At 38.6% G+C, this 22031-nt stretch overlaps 1 protein-coding gene across 3 annotated transcripts in view; it reads left to right on the plus strand.

Moving 5' to 3' along the window:
- TMCC3 (transmembrane and coiled-coil domain family 3) overlaps window positions 1-21997 on the plus strand; it is a 124176-nt gene extending 102179 nt beyond the window's left edge. For 2 of the 3 annotated variants that reach the window (XM_063133772.1, XM_063133773.1), the window contains exons 2-5: window positions 13605-14521; window positions 15893-16028; window positions 16668-21642; window positions 21780-21997. In XM_063133772.1, the coding sequence (XP_062989842.1) occupies window positions 13605-14521; window positions 15893-16028; window positions 16668-16970 (1356 nt within the window). In that variant the 3' untranslated portion in view covers window positions 16971-21642; window positions 21780-21997. Of the gene's footprint in view, window positions 1-11694; window positions 11767-13604; window positions 14522-15892; window positions 16029-16667; window positions 21643-21779 lie in introns of those variants that run through there. The other variant, XM_063133774.1, reaches the window with a different exon arrangement.
- Window positions 21998-22031: the final 34 nt, after the last annotated feature.

The following is a 22031-nucleotide window of genomic DNA, read 5'->3' on the forward strand; positions in this document are numbered from 1 at the left end:
CACGGCACAGAGTAATAATCCCCCAGCACCACCTTCTGGAATTGGCCATCCAAGTAGGAGTGGAACCACTGCAGTGCAGTACCTCCAACTCCCAGCACAGACAGCCTATCCAGAAGGAAACCATGGTCGATGGTATCGAAAGCTGCTGAGAGGTCCAGGAGAACCAACAGGGTCACACTCCCCCTGTCTCTCTCCCGACAGAGGTCATCCCACAGGGTGACCAAGGCAGTTTCCGTTCCAAAACCAGGCCTGAAACCCGATTGAAATGGATCTAGATAATCCGTTTCATTCAAGAGTGCCTGGAGTTGTCCTGCAACCACCCTCTCAAGCACCTTGCCCAGGAAGGGGATATTAGCCACCAGCCTGTAGTTGTTAACATCCTCTGGGTCCAGGTTAGGCTTCTTCAGGAAGCCTAACTTTAGTCATCATGTGGTTCTGCTCTAAGTTTAACATAATGTTGTAATACATTGTACTTAGATTTGTAAAGCCAACAAGTAAATAATTAGCATAGAATATACTGATTGGGTGTCTGCTGTGGCGAAAAAATCTCAAATCTCCAGCACATATGTTGAGATTCAGGGTATCATATCTTTTTAAAGAGGTACTTGATCTAACATGGATCTGGACTAGCTATAGCATTTTAAAAAAATGAGATTGTGTTAAGGTTAAACAAATCCCTGCTTAATTTATTTAGACTCTGAAGAGGAGATTATGACAGGATTATCTGTAATTGCTATGTTGCTATAGCCAATTCTTAGTTTTGTAGATTTTCAAGACTATGTGCTTTATTTTAATCAGCATAGAAGGACAGATCAGAGTTAGGCCCAATTATTTCTTTTCTGTGTTTATTTAGTTCTGAACTAAACACCAATAACGTAACATAGAAATAATATACTTTCAGAGTTTACTCAGAAGTAATTCTCACTGGGACTTCCTTGTATGTTTATGATTACATCCTAAATGTGGAAGAAAATGATTATTTTTCACAGTAACAAAATAAGGAAATTGACTTCCTTTCTTTAATCAACTGTTAGTTGATCTCCAAGATAATCTGGTCATTTAGGCCTTCTTTTCCTTGGCTTACATAAAATCACAACATTGAGTTACATTAGCCAAATGCTTTTTCAGCCCTGGGTTTCAAGTTGATGTTTTTGGCAATGTTTTCTGATGTATTTATAATTTAAAACAACACTGTGGCATTAAAACAGAAACAATGAGTGATAAAACAGAAAATGCCAGATATCTAAAATAAAATGTTTAGAAAGCTATATTATAAAAGGACAGTGTGGTATAAATAAAGCATATTTGCAATTTCTGATTTTATGAAAGGTATAAAATGGGTACCCAGAGTTCTACTTCCAAGGCAATGCTGTTGCCTTAATTATAAACAATGAAATACAAATCTTGGTAATCAAACTTGGGTTTATATCCTTCTGTTGGAGTATTACTGTTTACAAATGGCATGTTTCGGCTAGTGTTATCTATACTCTCTGGGATATTATGGATATCTCCAGGGGTGGAGTAAGGAAATTGCAAATGCTGGGACACTAGGCTGAACCTGCTATTGCTTGGAGATCACTATCATTTCCTCCCTAAAGTAGTTTATCTCTTAAACCAGTTGCCAAGAGCAACTAGAGGAAGGAATTGTTCAATTCCTGCCCTTTGGGTCAATGCCCACGGCAGCCAGGTAGGCCAGATTATCTGTTTTACATCATTTCACCCAGTTTGTTCTAAAACATCTGCCTGAATGGAATGGCTCTTTCACCTGTAAACTCATCAGCCATTCCAGGTGGAGTAGCAGTGTCCCCTCCCTAGGCATCATTTTCCAGTCCATGTCAGACCTATACCGTCTCCCATAGACCCCTCAGCTTCCTGAGCCCATTATGCACTCCATTCCCTGAATATAAGCTACCCAAAACAAACAGCTACAAGGATACTATTCTTTCCATCACAGGAGTGTGCACAATCCTATCCCCACCATAAGGTAAATTTCAGTGAACGGAGCCAGTAGAATATTGGGCTTTCATGCAGTACACTGTTAGGTTCAGTAGGTGAGTATGTAAGATTTGAGAAGCAAGAAAGGAATGGGGTGAATTGAATGGGAGAAGCATTCCTGTTGTAATAATCTTTATTATTAATCATTTCCCCAATCAATAGAAATTTGAGCACAATAGTGGGTGCCTGGCTATTCACAAAAGTCTCTATACTTACATGGGAGAAATGGCACTAACTTTTAAGCAAAAATGTACAAGTCTGTGACCCTTAGCTTGCAAAGTGTTTATTCATATAAACTCAAGCAAACACCTGTCTCACCTTTTACTGACATTCAGGCTACATTATTTCAGTTTGGCCTTTCAAAAGCTGGCAACAGCAAGAAGTTGTGAATGGGTGAGTAACAGTAGCATGAAGATGGTGCAGTGGAGGGGTGAGGAGGGGATGTATGAATGTTAATAATTATTAATTACATAGGAAGGCATGTGGATTGCATGATGGCTAGAGTATTTATTAAGGCTAGATAAGTTGCTTGATTGCAAGCTGAAGTTTCTCTTAGTCATGTAGCATATATACATATATATACATATATATTGTATTGCAATTTTTTCTACCACTTAATATACTGAAAAGGTAGGGCTGGAAGTTATTTGTTATGAGTTTTGTCCAGTCTGAGTACTGCCACTAAGGGCTTTGCCTAAAGTAATGCCTGATTGGAGTCTGGAATTTGACCAAAGATTCATTCCCCAGAGAATCCTCATTGCTTCTCACAAGTTCTGGCGTTTGTATACGAAGCATGTGCTTACAGTGGGAAATGTTTAATTTATAGTTTACAAATAGGACTCTGTTGCGTTTTTGTTCTTTGTTTTTTAAAGGAATAAGAGTGCTTTAAGTCTCTTGTATATCAGTGTTCACAGATTGTAATGTGTTTTTCTGCTTGTTTATGTTCATTGGAATTAGAACAAGCTGAATTTATAGTGGAATGGAGAATGAAAGGGTTGTATGTGTCAGCCTGTGGACCAAGTACTGACTTGGTTTGCTTATAATAACTGTACGCTTTATTTTTCTTTATTTATCTTTTCTTATTATTATCAATACTTAAATGTAGAAGAGTGATTTTATTGGCCCATTTTAACTTTTTGCCTTCAAAGCCTAGCAGATTTGGTAGAGTTCCCTTTAAAGTTTAAAGACAGATGCTGCCTCTGTAATCACACTGAGGTAGAAATGGTTGTCCATGCATTCCATTAATGTAGTTATTACCAATGCATTCTTTCATGGAACTGTTTCAAGCTTGGTTTTTAAGACCCTCTTGAGGACTTTTTTTGAGGCCACTAATATCTTAATCATTGAACAGGTGGCAATTTTTAAAAAATAAATTTTGACATCTATTAGACATGATATGATTGATAGTTCAGAGTATGTCACAGTTTATGCTTGATTTTATTGTGGTTGTGATCCTGGACTTCGTATTGTTGGTTTGTTGATAGTAATAAACAAATTACTACTACTGTACTGATTTATTCACTCTTAAGGCTGGCATAAATACACAAACGCATGGACACACACACACTTTTTCCAGTGAGGAATATTTTGCCTAGGCTATTAAATTTATTGCGTGAAAAGTGCTTACAAGAGATATAATCTATCATTCATGTCACTGCACAGAGGCCATATTTTTAAACAAAGTTTAATGAGGAACATAAAATTTCATTTGTCCACTGGGAGCTGAGTATGAGATTTATAGATCCTTGTCTCTTTTTGTCAGATCATTGCAAAGAATGTAGTATGCAAAGGATTTAATAGTTGAAATCCTTTTAATAGTTTTCTTGTGAAATCCTAGTGAAGTATTTAGATCATCAGATGGTTTCAATTTGATGCCAATAATGCCTACATGAAATTTGTGACAATAGAACAGGGGGGCATATGAGACCTGAAGATTACTGATTTTTAATAATATGCCTACTAGAAAGTAGGCTTACCTGGAGGCAGAGGAAATCAAGCCTCCATTACCATTAAAGAATGTGCTGAAGTAGAGTTTTAGCGAGTTCAGGTTTTTCACCCCTATATGACAAGTTACATCTGCCAAAATTTATGCTTTTACACAACTATTAAAAGTCCAAGAAGCCTGTTTTGCTAGATTATCCCAAAAAACAATCTAGTGGTTTACCTGGCTGTCACACAAATGCTCATAAGTAGGGCATGATGGGGACAGTTTTGTCCTGACCTACCTACCACCAATCAATATAACTGGATGACTGAGTTCTGGTGTTTTGGGGAGATGGAAAATAATCTTTTCATCCCATTCATTATTTATAAACCCCTATTTTGAATCAGACCTACATGTTAAGACTATATTTTTTCCAACTTTCTTTGTTGTAAGTAGTAGTATTACAAACATAAGAAACCAATCAAAAATCCACAAAATTGTGCAATCATTTGAGTTGCCCGGAACTCTTCATCAGACAAAACAGCAGGGGACAAGGAAGAAACAAAGAGCTTTATCACACCAGCATTATACTGTGCAATCACTGTGAATTGCGTGCAAAGGACTATGAAGTTTTCCAGTTTATAATCTGCTTTGACTGTGAAGTACTCCCATGCATCCTGCTTTAATTGTGCTATAAAGGGAAAAAGAATTGAGCTATTTTGCTGGTAGTTTTCAAGCGAATCATTTGTGGTTTTCCGAGCAGCCACTGGGGCGCAGGAGCACGATTTGATATGTTTAAAGAAAAATTAAACAAATGCTTACATCTGCATAAGTTTTAAAGGTAGGGACATCAAAATTGGCACAGTAATAGATATTAAGGAGAGCTTTAAACATACCAAATTTGAATCAGATTGGGTCATCCATTGATTGTTTAATGATTTTTTTACATTTCCCCCTTAAACCCATTTCCTGGTATGCAAAGGATCTTAGGAGCACTGCTGCCCAGGATGTGATTTAGCTAGCAACAACAGCTAAACACTGTAGGGGATAATTCAAGGGAAACAGGTACGTAGGATGAAGCTTAACATCCCAAAAAAACGGATAGGTGTTATGGCTGTGAGGTCTAGACAGATCCAGTCTCAAAACTGAAATTTGCAGTGTGAATGAATCAGCCAGTGATAGGTGTTGTAGGTGTCTAGCAATGCATTTTGGGAAATTGAATCAATGGCTGATCTCTTTCTAAAATCACAAAGGCCAGCTGTAATTCTGATCTGTCTCTTGCCTTGGGTGAGGCAGGCAGCCTAGAGAAAATGTGCAGAGAAACACGACAGCGCTTATATTAACAAATCCAAAGATTAATCTGAGATGGTGCGCTAAGTCAAACTGTCAATTGATGACAAATTGTGAAGAATACATCTCATTTTGAGGAACTGGCAGCTGGGCACTGGTCCTCTTATTGGAATTTCTGATTAAGTAGATAATAATACTAGGTTATTCTCAGAACTTTCCTAGAAATGGCAAATGGACAATGCTTTGTCTGGGATTGTTCTAGTTGATGGATAAAATCTGCAGTATCTAAAACCATGTTTTTAAAAATGGGTGTTTATTTTCTATTTTAGTCTGTCTGATCCCAGACATGGGATCTGAGTAAATATCATATTGCTAGCTGCAAGCTATTTGTATTTTATTTGTTAATATTGAGGTTGTGGCTGTAAAAACGATTTTCTTGACTTTAGACTGCCAATCAGGGCAGAGTTTGAGAACTCTGTTAAGAAACAGTATTGAGGAATGATCAGGGATGAATTGATGATGGTTGCTAGAATAATAATCTTTGAATCGTTTAGTTAAATAAGATACTTAAAGTGAAACCCTATGCATGTCTACTTTGAAGACTCTCACATAAACCGGTATAGAATTGCAGCCTTAATGAATTTTTCAGTCACAGTACATTACTAAATTAAATATTATGTAATAAAACAAAACTCCTCACCCAGTATAAGGGTTTTTTTTTAAAAAAAACAAACACCCGGGGAACATAAGATTTAACATTTAATTAATATAATGGAAAGTGAATAGCAAAACACAATGTTTATAGGACTATATAATTGTTTAAAATATTATGTAGGAACTTTTGTACCTTTCTTCAATTTGATATTTGGATAATGAAATACTATATCATGTCTATTGGAAAGAACAAATGGCATATTACTTACTGTGATTAAGAGACTGTCAGTGTAGGGTTCCTGAGATTATTTCATCTTCAATTTTACTTTTATATCTCAATGTAGTCTCAGAGGATAAGATTGATTGGCAAAGTCTGAATGCTGTTCTGTCAACTGATTTACAATGTATTGGGTTGGATTCAGATTTAGGCATGTGCAATTGGGTGGTGGTACAGCAGCCCCTGCAACAACACCCCAAATGCTACACAGAGGATCAGGGGAAGTGGGACAGTGAGGAACCCTCTTGAGACAAGCTAATCAGGGATAACTTAAGTCTCATTCATTTCAGTATAAATTAAATGCAACTAATTTTCTCTAGATTGGAGCTTCTGTCTGCATAAACATGGACAAAAGGCTCTGGCCAATAGTAAACCCTTTCTCTAAACAACAACAACAACAACAACAACAACATAAAATAAATTAAGTCAAAGAATAAAAGTGCAATTGCAAAAATTCAGCATACATTAAAAATCACCTGTGTGTATTGAAAGTGTGGAAAAATTATTTAGGGCTAGAGAATGAAATGAAATTGAACCTGGTAATAGTGTGGATGCAGATACAGTCTAAATGTCCTGTCATCTTGGCAGGATAGCTAGACTTGCTTGGGGGCACAAGAGAGCACCACAGAATTTCCAGTGAGAGACCCTGACATTTATTTATTTCCAGTGCAGCCCTACTCTGAAGTGAGTGCCATTGTGCTCCACAGGACCTACTCCCAGGTGAATCTGTATAGCAGGAGATGGGGACTGTTTTATGGTCAAGGTCTGCATTAAGTTACTTGAAACCTGTTGAGGACCACATTCCAGCTGTTGGTGTGTCCTAGCCAAAGGTGGATGGAGCTGCATGCTCAGTTAGATTGGGGGGTGGGGAATTGCATTTAGGGATTTCCCTTCCCCAACATTGGGAAGGTTTCCTCCAACAACGTGGTCTTTGGGGGACAGAGCAGGACAGAGTAAATAATATCAAAACCGGAAATAGGCCTGGGATGATGTGGAGAGTCTGGAGGTATGGGTTTGAGAGGTCTTGGAAGGCCACATTTAACCCATAGGCCAAAGGTTCCCCATGCCTGGTGTATGGATTGCTGTGTTTGTTTATTATTAAAACATTTCCCCCCCAAAACTTCCCCCCAAAAGGAAATCATTCAAAGCATCTAACAAAAACAGATTATTTTTTTTTACTATCAGTTAAAATATAGTAATACAGCAAAGTAGCATGCAGCAGTAAGACAGTATGAACCTATCACTAAAAGAGACACAATTTAACAAAAGCGCACACACTGCACATCACAATGTAACCAGCATTAATTCTAAAGCCTGTTGACAAACAAAGATCTGCAGAGGTTGATGAAACAAAGATAAGATGTGGAAAGTCTAACTGCTTATTGCAGGGAAGGAATTTCACGCACAGGCCCTCTGTCCTTTTTGAGGTCAGCTGGAGTTGTGTATTTGCTTCTGTGGTCTTAATATTCTGCTGGTGAGTTCAGGTGTTTAAAAAGAAAAGAGTGGTGTGTTGTTGTTGTTGTTGCTGTTATTGTTATTATTATTGCAAGTTCGAAGATTAATATGCACGTTCCAAGACCAAAACCAAAAAAAGACATAACCATCATAGTCCTGATCAGCTCATCCATAGCCCAGATTTGAGTCCTCGTTTTCCTCTATTTCTGCACTGATTTGAAATTCTTTTGGATAGAGAGATGACTGAAGTAGCAGCTCCATCTGCTGGCAGTTGAAATAAGAATACAGTGCATTTCTGCACTTTTCTTTTCTTTTTTCTTTAAGTGCATTTGCATTTCAGTCCATTTTGTTCAGTTAATGGTGCTAGGTGGCATTAATATTTGCATAAAGTTGGTCTGTGTAAGGGAATATATTTGATAGGTGAGGATGAAAGACAAGAAGCCTCTGCTTGTAGAAAATCCCCCTCCTGCAGCCAACTCCCAGCTTCCACCGCCATTCTATTCCATATCATTTGGTGGGGATGGGGGTGGGTGGGCTTCAACCTCATCAGCTTTTTACCAATAGTTTCATTCTACAAGTGCAAGTCTTTTACTGCTTGTGGGACCTACTTGCACAGGTGTCAAACCCAATACTTTGATTCCACTTGTGCAAACTGTTCCACAACTCATTACAACCTCATTGGGCTAGGTGTGGCCTTGTGTTAATTGTTCCACTAGCACAGCCTTATCAAACCTAGTATGCTCCAGATGTTTGAGACTTCAACTCCCAGCAGTCCCAGCCAGTCTGGCCAGTGGTTATGGAGGCTGGGAGTTGTATTCCAAACAACTGGAGGACACTAGGTTGGGGAAATCTGTGCTAGCACTTCCACAACCTCTAGCAGAACACCATTACCTGTTGTTCTGTTTTCCACTAGCCTAATGTTGGATTAAACCCCTAGTCTGAATTGCCAGGATTAGCATTTCAAGAAACTGTACATTTAAATGCATACCAATATTAAATATGCAATTTCTAAACCACTGAAACTACAGAGTAAATTGTGATCTAACTCTTATTTATGTGTGTTTGTGGCTGTGTTTGGACAGCAACGGTGGGGTAATAACCAACTCAACAGATATTTATCTAGGGGGTATTCCCCACATGATATGATAGTAATCAACTGTGGTGTGGATTAGGATCAGCGTTGAGTTGACTGTTGGTCACACTGGCTGACTCACTCATCCTCTCCGCCCATCAGTCCTTCCGCTAGTGTCTTATAAGCCATTGCAAAAGCTAGCCTGCTGGCTGGACTAGAGCAGCGGCTGCCACTTTGACCGTTATTGCCTTGCAACTCAGTGGCCAATGAAATAACCAATGGTGGTCAATGAAATAAGCAACGCAGCCCGCAACACAATAGCCAACTCTGCACAGTGTTGATTCTTTGCGTGGGTTATTTTGGCCAAATAACCAACCTTTGGTTAAAAGAATCCACGGTGGGTTAAATAACTAACCGGTGACTATTTAAACCATTGTTGGTTATTGTGTTGTCTGAACCCAGTCTGTATTAGATCACAATTTAATCTGCAGTTTCAGTAGTTTAAGAACCTGTTTTCCATTTACACGAACAGCCTATGCTAATAGAATGTTGTTCCTAGAGTTGTTTCCATGATCACTGCTGCTGCACCTGCAGGTAGCTTTACTCTGAGGATTGTACTCTTTCTTACAAATGCATTTTGTGAACTGCTCAGAAGGCTTTGATTATTGTGTGGTATAAAAAAGTAATAAATAAACAGGAGATATCCATTTATCCCATTTGCACACATAGGTAACTTCCAGGTATAGCTTCTTCAGCCACTGGAGCACAAACACGTTTTTTTAAACTTTTGTAAACCGCCCAGAGAGCCTCGGCTAAGGGGGGGTATATAAATTTAATAAATAAATAAATAAATAAACATGCTGCAACTGAGCAATGTTATACTACGGGTGGCTTTGTCATGCAGAAATAGTAGCACGTATGCTGATTCTGCTAGTTGTTTTAACAAGCAGCAATCAGAACACCGTGGACACAGCAAAAATAGTGTTTAAAGACATTTTTCTAAATATAATGATCACATTTTCTGTTGCCAGAAATGCAAATGCTAGCAACAGATTGTATGCTGATGAAGCTGTTAGGCCACATCTGGAGCAGCCTCTCTTATCCTTCAATCTAATTTGCTAACAGTTCAGGACAGCGGCTGCAAGTCCTGCTTTCCTGTGCAGCTCTCGGAAGCTGTGATCAACATCACTGCAAGGATTAGCTTGGAATGAAATGTGTTTGCTTTGTGTGTGACCTGGTTTGATCTTCTGCTACTTTTTAAATAAGGCATTTTGTACAGGTCACCCAGAATATGGGTGTGCATGTTGCATATTTTGCTTTAGCAATCTGGACTTCCACAATCAGCAAAACAAACTATTCTTGCATTAATGCAAGTATGTTTAGTTTAGATGTTAATGAGCAAAATCTGGATAAAGTTTATATTCTTCAGTCTCATTGGAATCAATAATTGATTTCAGCCGGGCCAGTGTCGTGATTAATTTTCCTTTGACTGCATCTTTATTTGAATTATCCCACTGAAGTTGTCCCTCCCCTCCAAATAAACCAAAGGTATGGATAGATAATTTAAATTTACAACACATTTCCTTTTGCAAGCAAACTGTAAACAAAAATTTGGTCTTCACTATATAGAATACTTTTGCTTAGAAATGGTTTGGCTTGTGGAGTCTCTTCATGATACTCATTTAATTATTTCACATGTTGGGAAGATTTTAATAGATGTTCAATATTTCTGTATCATTACTTCTGGTTAACACATCCTTACAGTCTCTTCTACTGTCAAAACCTGCATATGAAGAATTCCTTTATCTCAAGATACAGGAAAATGGGAAGGGGCTGGATAGATTGCTAATCATAAGCAATTAACTCATTTGTGTACTCTCCATTTGTGATGGAACAATTTATGGTTTTGTGAAATGCTGCAAATATTCCAAACTAAAAGTAATTTTGCATTAAGGTCAAGCAGTGGTCTTTGGAGCAGTTTGACATGGCTGTGTTGAATTTATTTTCCCTCTGCACTGTGCTTCTCTTCCCCAGAGAGGCATGTGTGCAAAGGGTAGACCACACCTATTTTAGCTTTTTGCTGGAGATATGTTGCTAAAAATAGCAACTTTTTTTGTGCATCTCTCAGTATCATGGGAAATACCATACACAGAGGAAAAAGAAGCTAAAAATACAGAAAAAGCTGCTTTGGTGATGTTGAATTCCTTGAGGAAATGAAAGGGAAGCATGCTAGCTAGCTGTCCTAGAAAGAAGAGGGATCACTGAAATAGTATTGGCCATGTTTATGAAAGACGTACGTTAGAAATTACTAAGAACAGCTAGGGGCTTGGGATTTAGACAAGAAGAAAAGATAACAGTTGCATCCAAGCTAAGTTAATTGAACTTAATTCCCACTGAAATCAATGAGACAAGTTCAACTAACTTAATTGTGGATCCAACCCAGATATGTATTGAATACTTACCATGCACATTATAAACTGGAGATTATCAGACTTCTGCTAGGATTATTACCAAATAACTGAGTTGTCTACAGAAAAAGATAATTGACACCTCCAGTTTCTGACATCCATAGTAGTAACATACATGCGTGTGAACACTCCCCACCCCATAATGACCTCAAGTTCTTAGATAATTGTTTCTCCAGCAACCTACAATTGCTGGTTCTCCTCACTCTTTATTAGGAGTCAGAAAAGAGCAGATGTGTCCTTAATGTTTCCTAAGGACAATAGAATTATCAATGCTAAGTGAAGACCTTAGAATTTTCCCAGTCATTTTAATAACTGTTAAATTGTTTGTTCATGTAATCAGTTTATAGCCTGTTTGACTATATCTAGAAAGACATTTCAAACTGATTTATGGCATAACTTTTTAAAATACAAAATAATCAAGTTAAAACTTTTCAACCTTCACAATGTTTTATTCTTTCTACTGGTTTTATTCTGGTCTTGTTATGTGTTGTTTCTATCATTGCTTTTTATTTTATGTTTGTAGCTTACCTGTGTACCACCCAGAGAAGTCCTGTTATCTGGATGGTCTTAAAGTCTAATAAAAAAATGGTGCGGGGTGGGACACACTTTCTTATGATTCACTTTTTGCACTGTAAGCTTGAAGTTGCCTTGTGCTACTTAATTCAGTGTGATTTCCGCTGTCCCTGTGCCATGAAAATAAACTCTTGCCTGTTTCCACACTTGCCTTTTGTGCAGTTTTATAAGACGTCATAGGAAGTAACAGACCTTGGAGAGCAATTTACATTTGTGAGAAGAGATTCCAGTACTTCAGGGAGGGAGGGAGAGAGAAGGAAAATTGTAGCAATCCCTGTTCAGGCTCATGTCTAGTTAGTATGATATTTTTAGAACATTTTGTACTAAGGGAAACAAACATTAAAGTAGGATTGCAACCAGAACCACCGATCCTTGGAATCATATACAGTTTGTCCTGGGTAGCATTGCTGATTAGATTTTGTATAAACGTAACTCAGTTAGCACACAATATTAGTCTGAATTTGCATGGAGTCAACAGTTTTGAATTGCTTTAGGAAATGAGTGGCCGCACAAGGATTTGCTCTATCCTGTCTGTTGGACATTTTATAACAGAACACCCAGAGGTGACATGAACAAGAGAGTTTAAATCATGAATATCTGAGGACAGGTCTGGTTCTGGCACAGAGTTGCTATGTGCTTCATCCTACGTTATGCACAAATGTATTAGATCCCTTGTGTCTTTTTTAAATAACTAATTTTGGGACAGAGAAATGGTTAGGTGGAGGGGACCTTAATCCTTTCCCTATGTGCCACTTCCCCACTCCAAATTGTCCAACAAGTAGTTTTCCTCTATTGGATTAAAATCCATCCAAATTGAACCCTTGGGGAGGTGGAAGTAGCTGGGGAAATAAGTAAGAAAAGGCTAAGAGCCCTCCTTCCACCATTTATTTCTGTTGGTCTCTTCTGGAATTGTTTCCTCTAAAAGAAACAAAACCTGAAAACCAGCATTGGTCCTGTAATACGGCATTAGCCCCTTCACAGTTAGCAGAGGCTTTGGAGTAAAGTCAGTGCTGACTAGTTATTATGTGTATGCAGAATCTATTATTGTGAGAATTCTAAATTGAAAACAGCTACCATAACTTGATACTGATTGTGCGCATATCTTTTGTGATGAACATGTTATCCCATCTGCACTGCCTTCTAGTAAAATAATGTCTACCACACAGACACAGCATGAACAGAAACGTTGTATAAGGAAATGTTTTATTATCTATGGGAACTCTTGCTTGCTTAGACAAACACTCTTGGATGATCAGTATTCCTTAATGTACTTAAGAATAAGGTTAATGTTTATTTCCTTTATTGCAGCATGTGATCATGCTGATCTGGTCCAATGTGCCAAGTATCTAATAGATTCTGACTTGGACACAGTACTAGTACTTTGGAATTCTCTTCTGCTTAAAAACAGTTTGTATTTTAAAGGCATTTAACCAGGCTGATACTAAAACATAATTAAACTTGAAAGGACTCCACCAGTAATTTTGAATATGTTCAACAGTTTTGGAAATGGTAGCAATACAGTGGTCTTTGCCTGCCTGTGGAAGAACAGTGAAACCTAGCCTTTCTTAGGAGGCAGTTCCACAGCTTGGGAGAGGCCATTGAGAAAGCCACCTCTTGGGTTTCCACCAAAAGTGTATATGTAGAACTTGTACCTAGTTTTCCACATAGCTGAATGAGCATAGCACTGGGTCCCCTCTGCCCCACTGCCCTGATTTCTGCAACAGATTTATATTTCCCACAAAATTTGTCATGTTTTGTGGTCATAACTTATTTTCTGTTTAGCGTTATTTATGAAGGTTATAAGAAAACTCCTTGTGCTCTATGTGTTTGTATATGTGTGTGAGAGACATTACAAAGACACTCCTCATCCATTTTCAATTTTTAATCTCTTCATAGGTGGAGAGACATGACATGAATACTCTCAGCTTGCCTCTTAATATTCGCCGGGGAGGTTCGGACACCAACCTCAACTTTGATGTACCTGATGGTGTGTTTGAGTTTCACAAAGTAAAACTCAGTGCAGACAGTTTGAAACAAAAGATTTTGAAAGTTACAGAGCAGATCAAAATAGAACAAACAGCTCGGGATGGGAATGTTGCAGAGTACTTGAAACTGGTGAACAGTGCAGACAAGCAGCAAGCTGGCCGAATTAAACAAGTCTTCGAAAAGAAGAACCAAAAGTCTGCCCATTCCATAGCCCAGTTGCAGAAGAAATTGGAACAGTATCATAAAAAACTTAAGGACATTGAACAAAATGGTTCCTCCAAAAGTACCAAGGAGACATCCAAAGACAGTTTGAAGGAAATCCAACAGTCTCTAAAGGATGCCCATGGTAAACCTAGAAGTACAGGCCATAGCAATGAGAGCGGCAAAACAGGTGTTCCAGGTGTTTCCTTGACACCGCCAGTGTTTGTTTTCAGTAAATCCAGAGAGTTTGCAAACCTGATCCGGAACAAGTTTGGTAGTGCTGACAATATTGCTCATCTAAAGAGCAGCTTGGATGACTTCAGACCAGAAACTACTTCTAGAGCCTATGGTGGCAGTGCTACCACAGTGGCCAAGCCAAAATACACCAGTGATGATGAGTGCTCAAGTGGAACATCTGGTTCTGCAGACAGTAATGGAAACCAATCCTTTGGCCATGGAGGGATAAATGCTCTGGACAGTCATGGAAAGCTTTCTATGCTCTTGGAAGACCTGCGAGAAATAAAGGAAGCACAATCCCAATTAGCAGAAGATATTGAGAGTTTAAAAGTCCAGTTCAAAAGAGAATATGGATTTATTTCTCAAACACTGCAGGAGGAAAGATACAGGTACGCTATTTTTTCATTCCATTGAAATAGTTTTGCACAGGTGGATGAGAATGTAGGTGGGTCAAAGCAATGCAACGAAAAGAAGAGTGCTTTATCTCCACCCTTGTCAGTGAACAGCCAAGTCACAGGCTCAATTTTGCTCCTTCTTTTTTCTGGGTTTAGGCAATGTTTCATTGACCGGGTTCAGACGACACGCTGCAGCTTGTCATGGGTTATTTAACCCTTAACATGCTGCAGTGTCCACAGGCACCAGATTGAATATGAAAGCCCCGTGGTTCAAACCATGGCTCACATGTAATGACAACCCATGGCTTAATTAACTATGGTTTGTTGAATCATGGGTTGTCATAAAGTGCAAACTCAGAACTATTGAGTTAAACTCAGAACTATTGGTTAAATATTGGTAAACCACAAACAAATCATGAAGAGAATTCATGTTTTTTTGTTGGATTGTGAACTGTGAGTTGTTTAAGCCATGGGTTATCATTACGTATGAACCCAGAATTGTGAATTGTTAATGGCTTCAGAGGCAGTACGTAAGAGATGTAAAAAACAAAACAAACAAACAAAACCCAGTCTCTTTACATCCCATTACTGCAGTACCACAAATGCAGTTGGGATACAGCGAGGGGGTGGGCAAGGAAGGAGGGAAACAGGAAACTCAGGACTAAGAAAACAAACCATTGTTTGTTTGATCATCTGTCAGACAAACCCTGGGTAGGGCAACAAACCATGATTTAAATACTTTATGGGTTGTGTTATATGCAAAACAGGCCAAAGTGATACTTGTTTTTAGACATAGTGGTTCATTACCTATCCTTGCATTGACTCTGGACAGTGAGGCACTTTTTATAGCCAAATAATGCCATATAGCCAACATACTGCAAACTACTACTATTATTACTTCTTCTTTTCCTCCTACTCCTTTTTTTGGTGTGTGGCGGTGGTGGAGGTGTACGCATTTACATATACCCATTAAATTGTAAGATGTGCAGTGGCAACTACATGACTTTTGGCTGCATAAATTGTATAGGCAAATGTGCAAGGGAAATTGGTCATAGTTTCCTGCCATTTATACTTGCAGAGGCAGCCATATTTGTTATTAGGATAATGTGTATGCAAAAAATTACAACTTAGAAACTGGAGTGTTGATGGGAAAATTTAATGTAAAACAAAATTACTTCCAAAAGGACAACTATGTCCATCTTGCATATAAGACAACTTATTTCTCTAAACTCAGTACACTTCATGATTTCAGCTCAGGGAAAGGCTGATTATTTTGATAAGGGAAGGTAGTAACAACCTACAACCTATACTTTAATAAGTTTTTCCTATAAAAGCCGATTTAAAGATGTTGTTGTTGTTATGAAGGTATGAGCGATTAGAAGACCAGCTGAATGATCTAACTGACCTCCATCAGCATGAGACAGCCAACTTGAAACAAGAACTAGCGAGTATTGAAGAAAAAGTAGCATATCAGGCCTATGAACGATCACGAGATGTTCAGGTATAAGTCTTCAACCTTGAAATAATACACTGCGTTATTGTGTTTTCCCAAAGGATATTAGTCACTGTGGTCCAGTGGGTAGAGCATTGCACTTTAGGGCCCTGAAAACTTGAGCTCAGCCTTGAGAGCAGCTTTGGACCTTTGGAGATGCAGGGGGACACAGGAAGTGCCTTGTGCCTCTCCTTCTTTGTTTTTCTCCAGCATGCCCAAAGTAGAACTTTTGTATAGCCAAAGTAGAACTTCCAGAGGGATAGCTGTAGGAGCAAAATCAGCAAATTTTAAAACACCATAAAGACTACCAAACTTATGGCATAAGTTTTCATGGACTGCCATCCACCTTGAATTGTATTTGATGGTTTTAATTTTTGTGAACCGCCCAGAGAGCTTTGGCTATTGGGTGGTATAGAAATGCAATCAATCAATCCACTTCTCCAGATGCATGAACTGTTACTCTGAGTTACAGGTACATGGTGGCTGGGGCTCAGGGGAAGAGTAAAGAGATGCACAGATAATCAGATAGGAATGGAAATATATTTTGTGTATAAAAGTGGTAGTTACTTATTCTCTCTCTTTCTCTCTCTCTCCCCTCCCCACCCTCTTCCTCAACCGCGTTTTACCCTTCCTACTTCCTGCCAATAGGAAGCTTTGGAATCTTGCCAGACACGGGTTTCTAAGCTGGAGCTTCATCAGCAAGAACAACAAGCGCTGCAATCAGAAACTGTTAATGCCAAAGTTCTACTGGGGAAATGTATAAATGTAGTCTTGGCCTTCATGACTGTCATCCTAGTGTGTGTCTCCACCATAGCAAAGTTTGTAGCTCCCATGATGAGAAGCCGTTTCCATATTATTTGCACCTTTTTTGCAGTAACTCTTCTTGCAATTTTATGCAAAAACTGGGATCACGTTGTCTGTGCCATAGAAAAGATGATCATACCAAGATGAATCCACTACACCGGAGCCTTTCTAGTTTTAAGAGAAGAAATACTTCTAAACAAACTACCAAATCTTTAAATTTGCAGTTTAACTGCACAGACTAGATGAAGACTTATTTTACTACTTGGTATAAATAATGTTAAGACTGATAACACCTAGCAGTGCTTTCACCTGATCAGTCATATTGTATGGAATGAGGTGAATCTGTCATGAACTTGTGTAAATCTTTTTGCCTTAATCCAATCAACTTTTTACACCACCGATCTCCTAATGATCAAGTCTTGAATACAGTATATTGACTACCCTTGGGTTTAGGAGGGGTTTAATAGAAATAGGTAACTAACAACAACCCTATGTGGGACACTGCGTTTTAATAAATGGGAATCTACATCATCCTACCTTTAGATAAAAACTACATTTGCCCTTATGAAGCATATGCAAATGATAAGCTGAGATATACACACCTAGAAGTGCTAGCCACATTTCTTATATTTCCTGATGTCCAACATGCAAAAGTTAGAAACTGTGATGGTGTTTAATAACTCTCTTGCATACTATTGACACTGGCCCTTTGGAGAATTTTTTTTTTGCCTTACAAATTAGTTAATATTGCATTCCACTCTGATTTTGTTTCATAATCTTAAAAAATATAAATAACTTTCCCAACTGTTGATTGAATGAGAACCTGTTAAGCATGTGGTTCTTCCAAAGGTCCAAATATGGGTATAGATACTTTGGGGGCAATTCTCAGTGGCCTAACAGGAATTCTTTTTTGCCAGAAATGTAAATAGATAAGAAAAGCTATTTACATTCCTTCAGAAGCTGTAGGCAGGGGTGGGCAACCTGCACCCCTCAGCCTAATTTCAAGTTTTCTGTATGTGATTGGTTCAGACCTCTCACAATCTGTTTCTTCCCTGGCAGCCTTCTGGGCAGGATGAGGATGAGAGGGAGGGAGAGTAGTCCCCGACAGATTACCCTCATGAAAAGGTGCCCTTCAACAGAAACAAGGTGGGCTACCCCTGCTGTAGATGATTTATTGATTGTCAAGTGGCTGCTGTTATAACCAACAGCAAGAAGTAGTGTGCAGGGAGAAACAAAATGGGTCAGACAGAACACTCTTCTGGGGCTGTTTTCATTTTTCATGTCCGACTCTAAACTTTCACCTATTAAAATGCACATTTTTGTGCTCTTACTTTTGCCCTTCTCCGCTCTCTAAGCTTGGTACCCCTGCCAGTGCATCCTCCTTTAATCCTCCCTACCAACCTTTCTGTCCAGCTGTATGATGCTGAGCAATGTTGCTCTCCTGCCAACTTCTAGCTATAGCAAGGTAGTTTTATCCATTCCGTGTGTTTCAGCCTACAATAACACCGCTATCACTGTGAAGTTCGTATTAAAATAAAACTTCATGTAACAAAATCCTTGTATTGAATACATTTCGCTGGGTGGTGAAAAGTGGGAGTTACATTGTTGTTTCTATTTTTCTCCCCTCCTTTTAAGGTGAAAGGACAGCTGCTTATTTAACTTTTAGCACTGGTTGTGAAGACATTAACTTTCGTTGATTGAATGCAATGAAGCTTTGTACTGTAATCCTGTTGCAGATCTCCCATATACGTCAGTGGGGTGTGTGCAGATGAAATTCCTGTTGAGTTGTTCTCTTAAGGAACTTCCAGATGAGGGCTTCTGCCTCTGAATGTAGCTGTGCAGAAAGCTACCACTACACTATTTCCAGTATGTTATAGTAAGGACCTTGTCCATCATGGAAGGATCAGGCTAAGTGTTTGGTTAGCAATCTGAGTGTTGGGAAACCAGTCTTGGCAGTGCTCACAAGAATTTTGTTTTGATGTACAGTGAAGGCTTAACAAAGGTGGTGCAGCCCTCCTGAGGAAAGCCCAGAGTCTGGAAAGCTCCCCTGAGGCTTGGCATAATTTCAGGAGCTAATATATTACAATAAGAGTGTTGTTGATGATGTAAATATTGGTAACTTAGCACTTTAAAATTGTTTAAAATCAATATGTGCAATTTTTTCCCTTTTAGAATAATCAGAACTGGACTTCTTACCATCAATATGTTGTTGTTACCATCAATATCAGCTGATTACATGCAGCATTGTTAACTACTTTAGAAAACAAGTAAAGACAATGGAGGCATATGTTTTAATAATGTTTTTACATTTAGTTATTCGTTTTATCCTGTAAAACTCTCTAGAACCTCTCTGTAATTGTGAGGCACGATGTATAAGCCAATCAACCATTAAAGTAATACTAAATGTTTTGCATGAGGAGCAAAGAACTTCAAAGTGTCTCAACAAGGAGGGGACTAGATTGGCTGCCTCAATCTATGTTATGTTTAGTAGTTTAGTCCTTTTAGGATCTTGAGTTCAAACCTGATTATATATGTTCTCTATATGTTACTTAGGCATTTGTTTTAAGGCCAGATCTATACCAAGCAGGATATGATGCTTTGAAAACAGTTTGAAAACTGTAGATTGAGTGTGTCCTGAGCCCCAACAGTTGTCACTACTGTTATAAACTGTTTTAAAGTAGTAGTGTAGATCCTGCCTCAATCATAACTTGCATCTTAATGATTTTTTTTTGACAATTGCTAAATTGTTCTCAAATCAGACTTTGCGTGAGCAACCATTTGTCATTGCAAGTTCACAGAGTGTGAACTGTCATCTGAGGATTAACATGCGAATTGAATTTCTTTTTTCCAGCTCATGCTCATGAAGTCCCTTCTGGGTAAAGGTATTTATTTTCTCTGGACGTATTTCTGAACTCACGCATCCCTTCCCTTCAGAGGATTTCCCTTGTTTTGATTACTAGGCCTTGTGACGCAGCCTTTGAATATTTTGCTTTTCCTTTGGTTAAACAAGGCTTTCATGTTTTTACTCATATGAAGAGTATTGTAAGCATTCACAATAGGGATGCTCCAGACCTTTAGCCAACAACTGTGCTCCAGATTGAGAAACCTTTAACTGTATACATCTATTTCCATAAGGCAATTTGCCGTTTTAAAAGCTATTTTTCTAAACTGATGATGATTCTTCTTAGAAAGTCCCCAATTCTGACTCTAGATTAATAAAAAAAAAATTAAAAAAGCAAGGAAGCTCCCTCAGGTGCAATGCTAATATTTTTTTTTCCTAATAGATGACCCATCTGTGAATGATAATCTCTTGTTTACACTATTTTACATGTATAGTACTGCAGGCTGGCCTATCTGAAATTTAAATAATTGGGGAAATGTTTTATAAAATCTGGAATCCACTTGTTAGTAGCTTTAATCTTTTGAAAAAGAAAAATCAAAGTTTATACTGTTGCATATTTCTAACAAAATATGGTGCAATCCTGCAAGTATTTTTGCTGTAAATCACCACTTTAGTGGGGCTTATGTGTGAGTCTTTGACAAGCCCAAATGAGATAAATGGAGCTTGTGCTGCAATGCTTGAAGCTACATAGATGGCACACTCCAGTGAGAATTTTTTTCTATTCACATACTCATTTGAATAATTCCAAAAGCTTTCCCGGTGGATGGAAAATAATATGTCAGACCTGTCTCTCTGTTTTCTTGAAATCTATTTCCTCATGTTGTGGGTTGTCAGCTCTACCCCAGTTCAGCATCAAACAGCTAACTGAAATCCACCAGCCTATTTTTTGTTTGGGTTTTGAACCAAACCTCAGCATCTTGTCAAACTGCAGAGCAGACATAATATTCCAAAAAATCTATTATGTCTTTATTTGTTTCCATGCTATGGCTCAGAAGAAACTAACCTTCAATATTTCTCTGAAGTAACTTCGTAAACTGCCAGTATTTCTGTGTCACATGTAGCTTACTCAGTTGTTACTGCAATGTAATGCAAATAAATGATTAGCTTGGGATCTAAATAATGAAGCAGTAGAAGTCAGCAACGTCAAACAGAGGAAGCATGCTAGTAGCATTCAGATTTGTAAGCAACCAAAATCATATCACTATAAGTAACTATATGTATAACAATGCTCTTGCCAGGTTGTGTGTATAAAGACAACATCACAGTACTTGCTGGGATTACATAGATTTGGTCCAGGGATTAAATGAAGCTGCACAAACTTAGGTCAAAATTTGCCACCACAGTTCCCAAAGGCCTAGGATAGAATCCCACTAAAGTCCTACTTAGAGTAGACCCATAAACTAACTTGAGTATCATTAATTTCAATTGGTCCACTCTTAGGTAGGACTTTAGTTGCATTCTACCCTTAGTCTCACCTTAAAAACCATTAACTGCTGCGGCCCTGGCTTCAGTTAACTGTAGCCTTCCCCAGCATACTGCCCTCCAGTTGTATTGGACCGTAACTCCTACCATCTCCAGCCATCATTGCCACTGAAGATGGGAGTTGTGGTCCAACACATCTGGAGGACACCAGGTTGGGGAAGTCTGGTTTATTGCAAAGAGGACATGTGCATTTTTAGCATGCAATGTGAGTGTTCCACATGTAGGGACAGTGAATCTTGACAGCTGAGTATGAGAAAGCCGCTGCAGGAGTAAAGGCCCTCAAAACAATTGCTGGATGCAGTGAGAATTCTATTCATTACCAGGTTTCCAGCTTTGCAACTCAGGCAACGTCGATGAATAGGAAGTGGGAATCCAAATAGGATTCATGCAAGGTACAATTTGTAAGCAGGAGTTGGGAACGGACATACTGGCCTGGTTCAGACAACATGCTAAGCCATGCTGCTTAACCACAAAATGGTTAAGGGAATGAATTAACCTTAATGCATCCCCTTAACCATTTTGTGGTTAAACAGCATGGTTTAGTGTGTTGTCTGAACCAGGCCAGCTAAGAGTAAGAAGCATAACAGCTGAAGAGGGAGAGGGCACTGTAAACCCAAACATTTTTAAAAGAAGCAGTACCTTACATCTTTTGGCTGCTTCTTGAGAATCTTCAGCTACTTCAAATAACTTGAAATGTGTGGACAGCCCTTGAAGGGTAGCCATAATTTTGATGGGCAGTTATATTGATACCTATGGAGTCCCCACCCCCACCCCCCAAAATTATTGGAAACTACCGGGCAAGCTTTAAAAAGTATAACAAAGAC

Source organism: Elgaria multicarinata, chromosome 9, assembly GCF_023053635.1.
Source record: "Elgaria multicarinata webbii isolate HBS135686 ecotype San Diego chromosome 9, rElgMul1.1.pri, whole genome shotgun sequence".
In the NCBI taxonomy this organism is placed as follows: domain Eukaryota; kingdom Metazoa; phylum Chordata; class Lepidosauria; order Squamata; family Anguidae; genus Elgaria; species Elgaria multicarinata.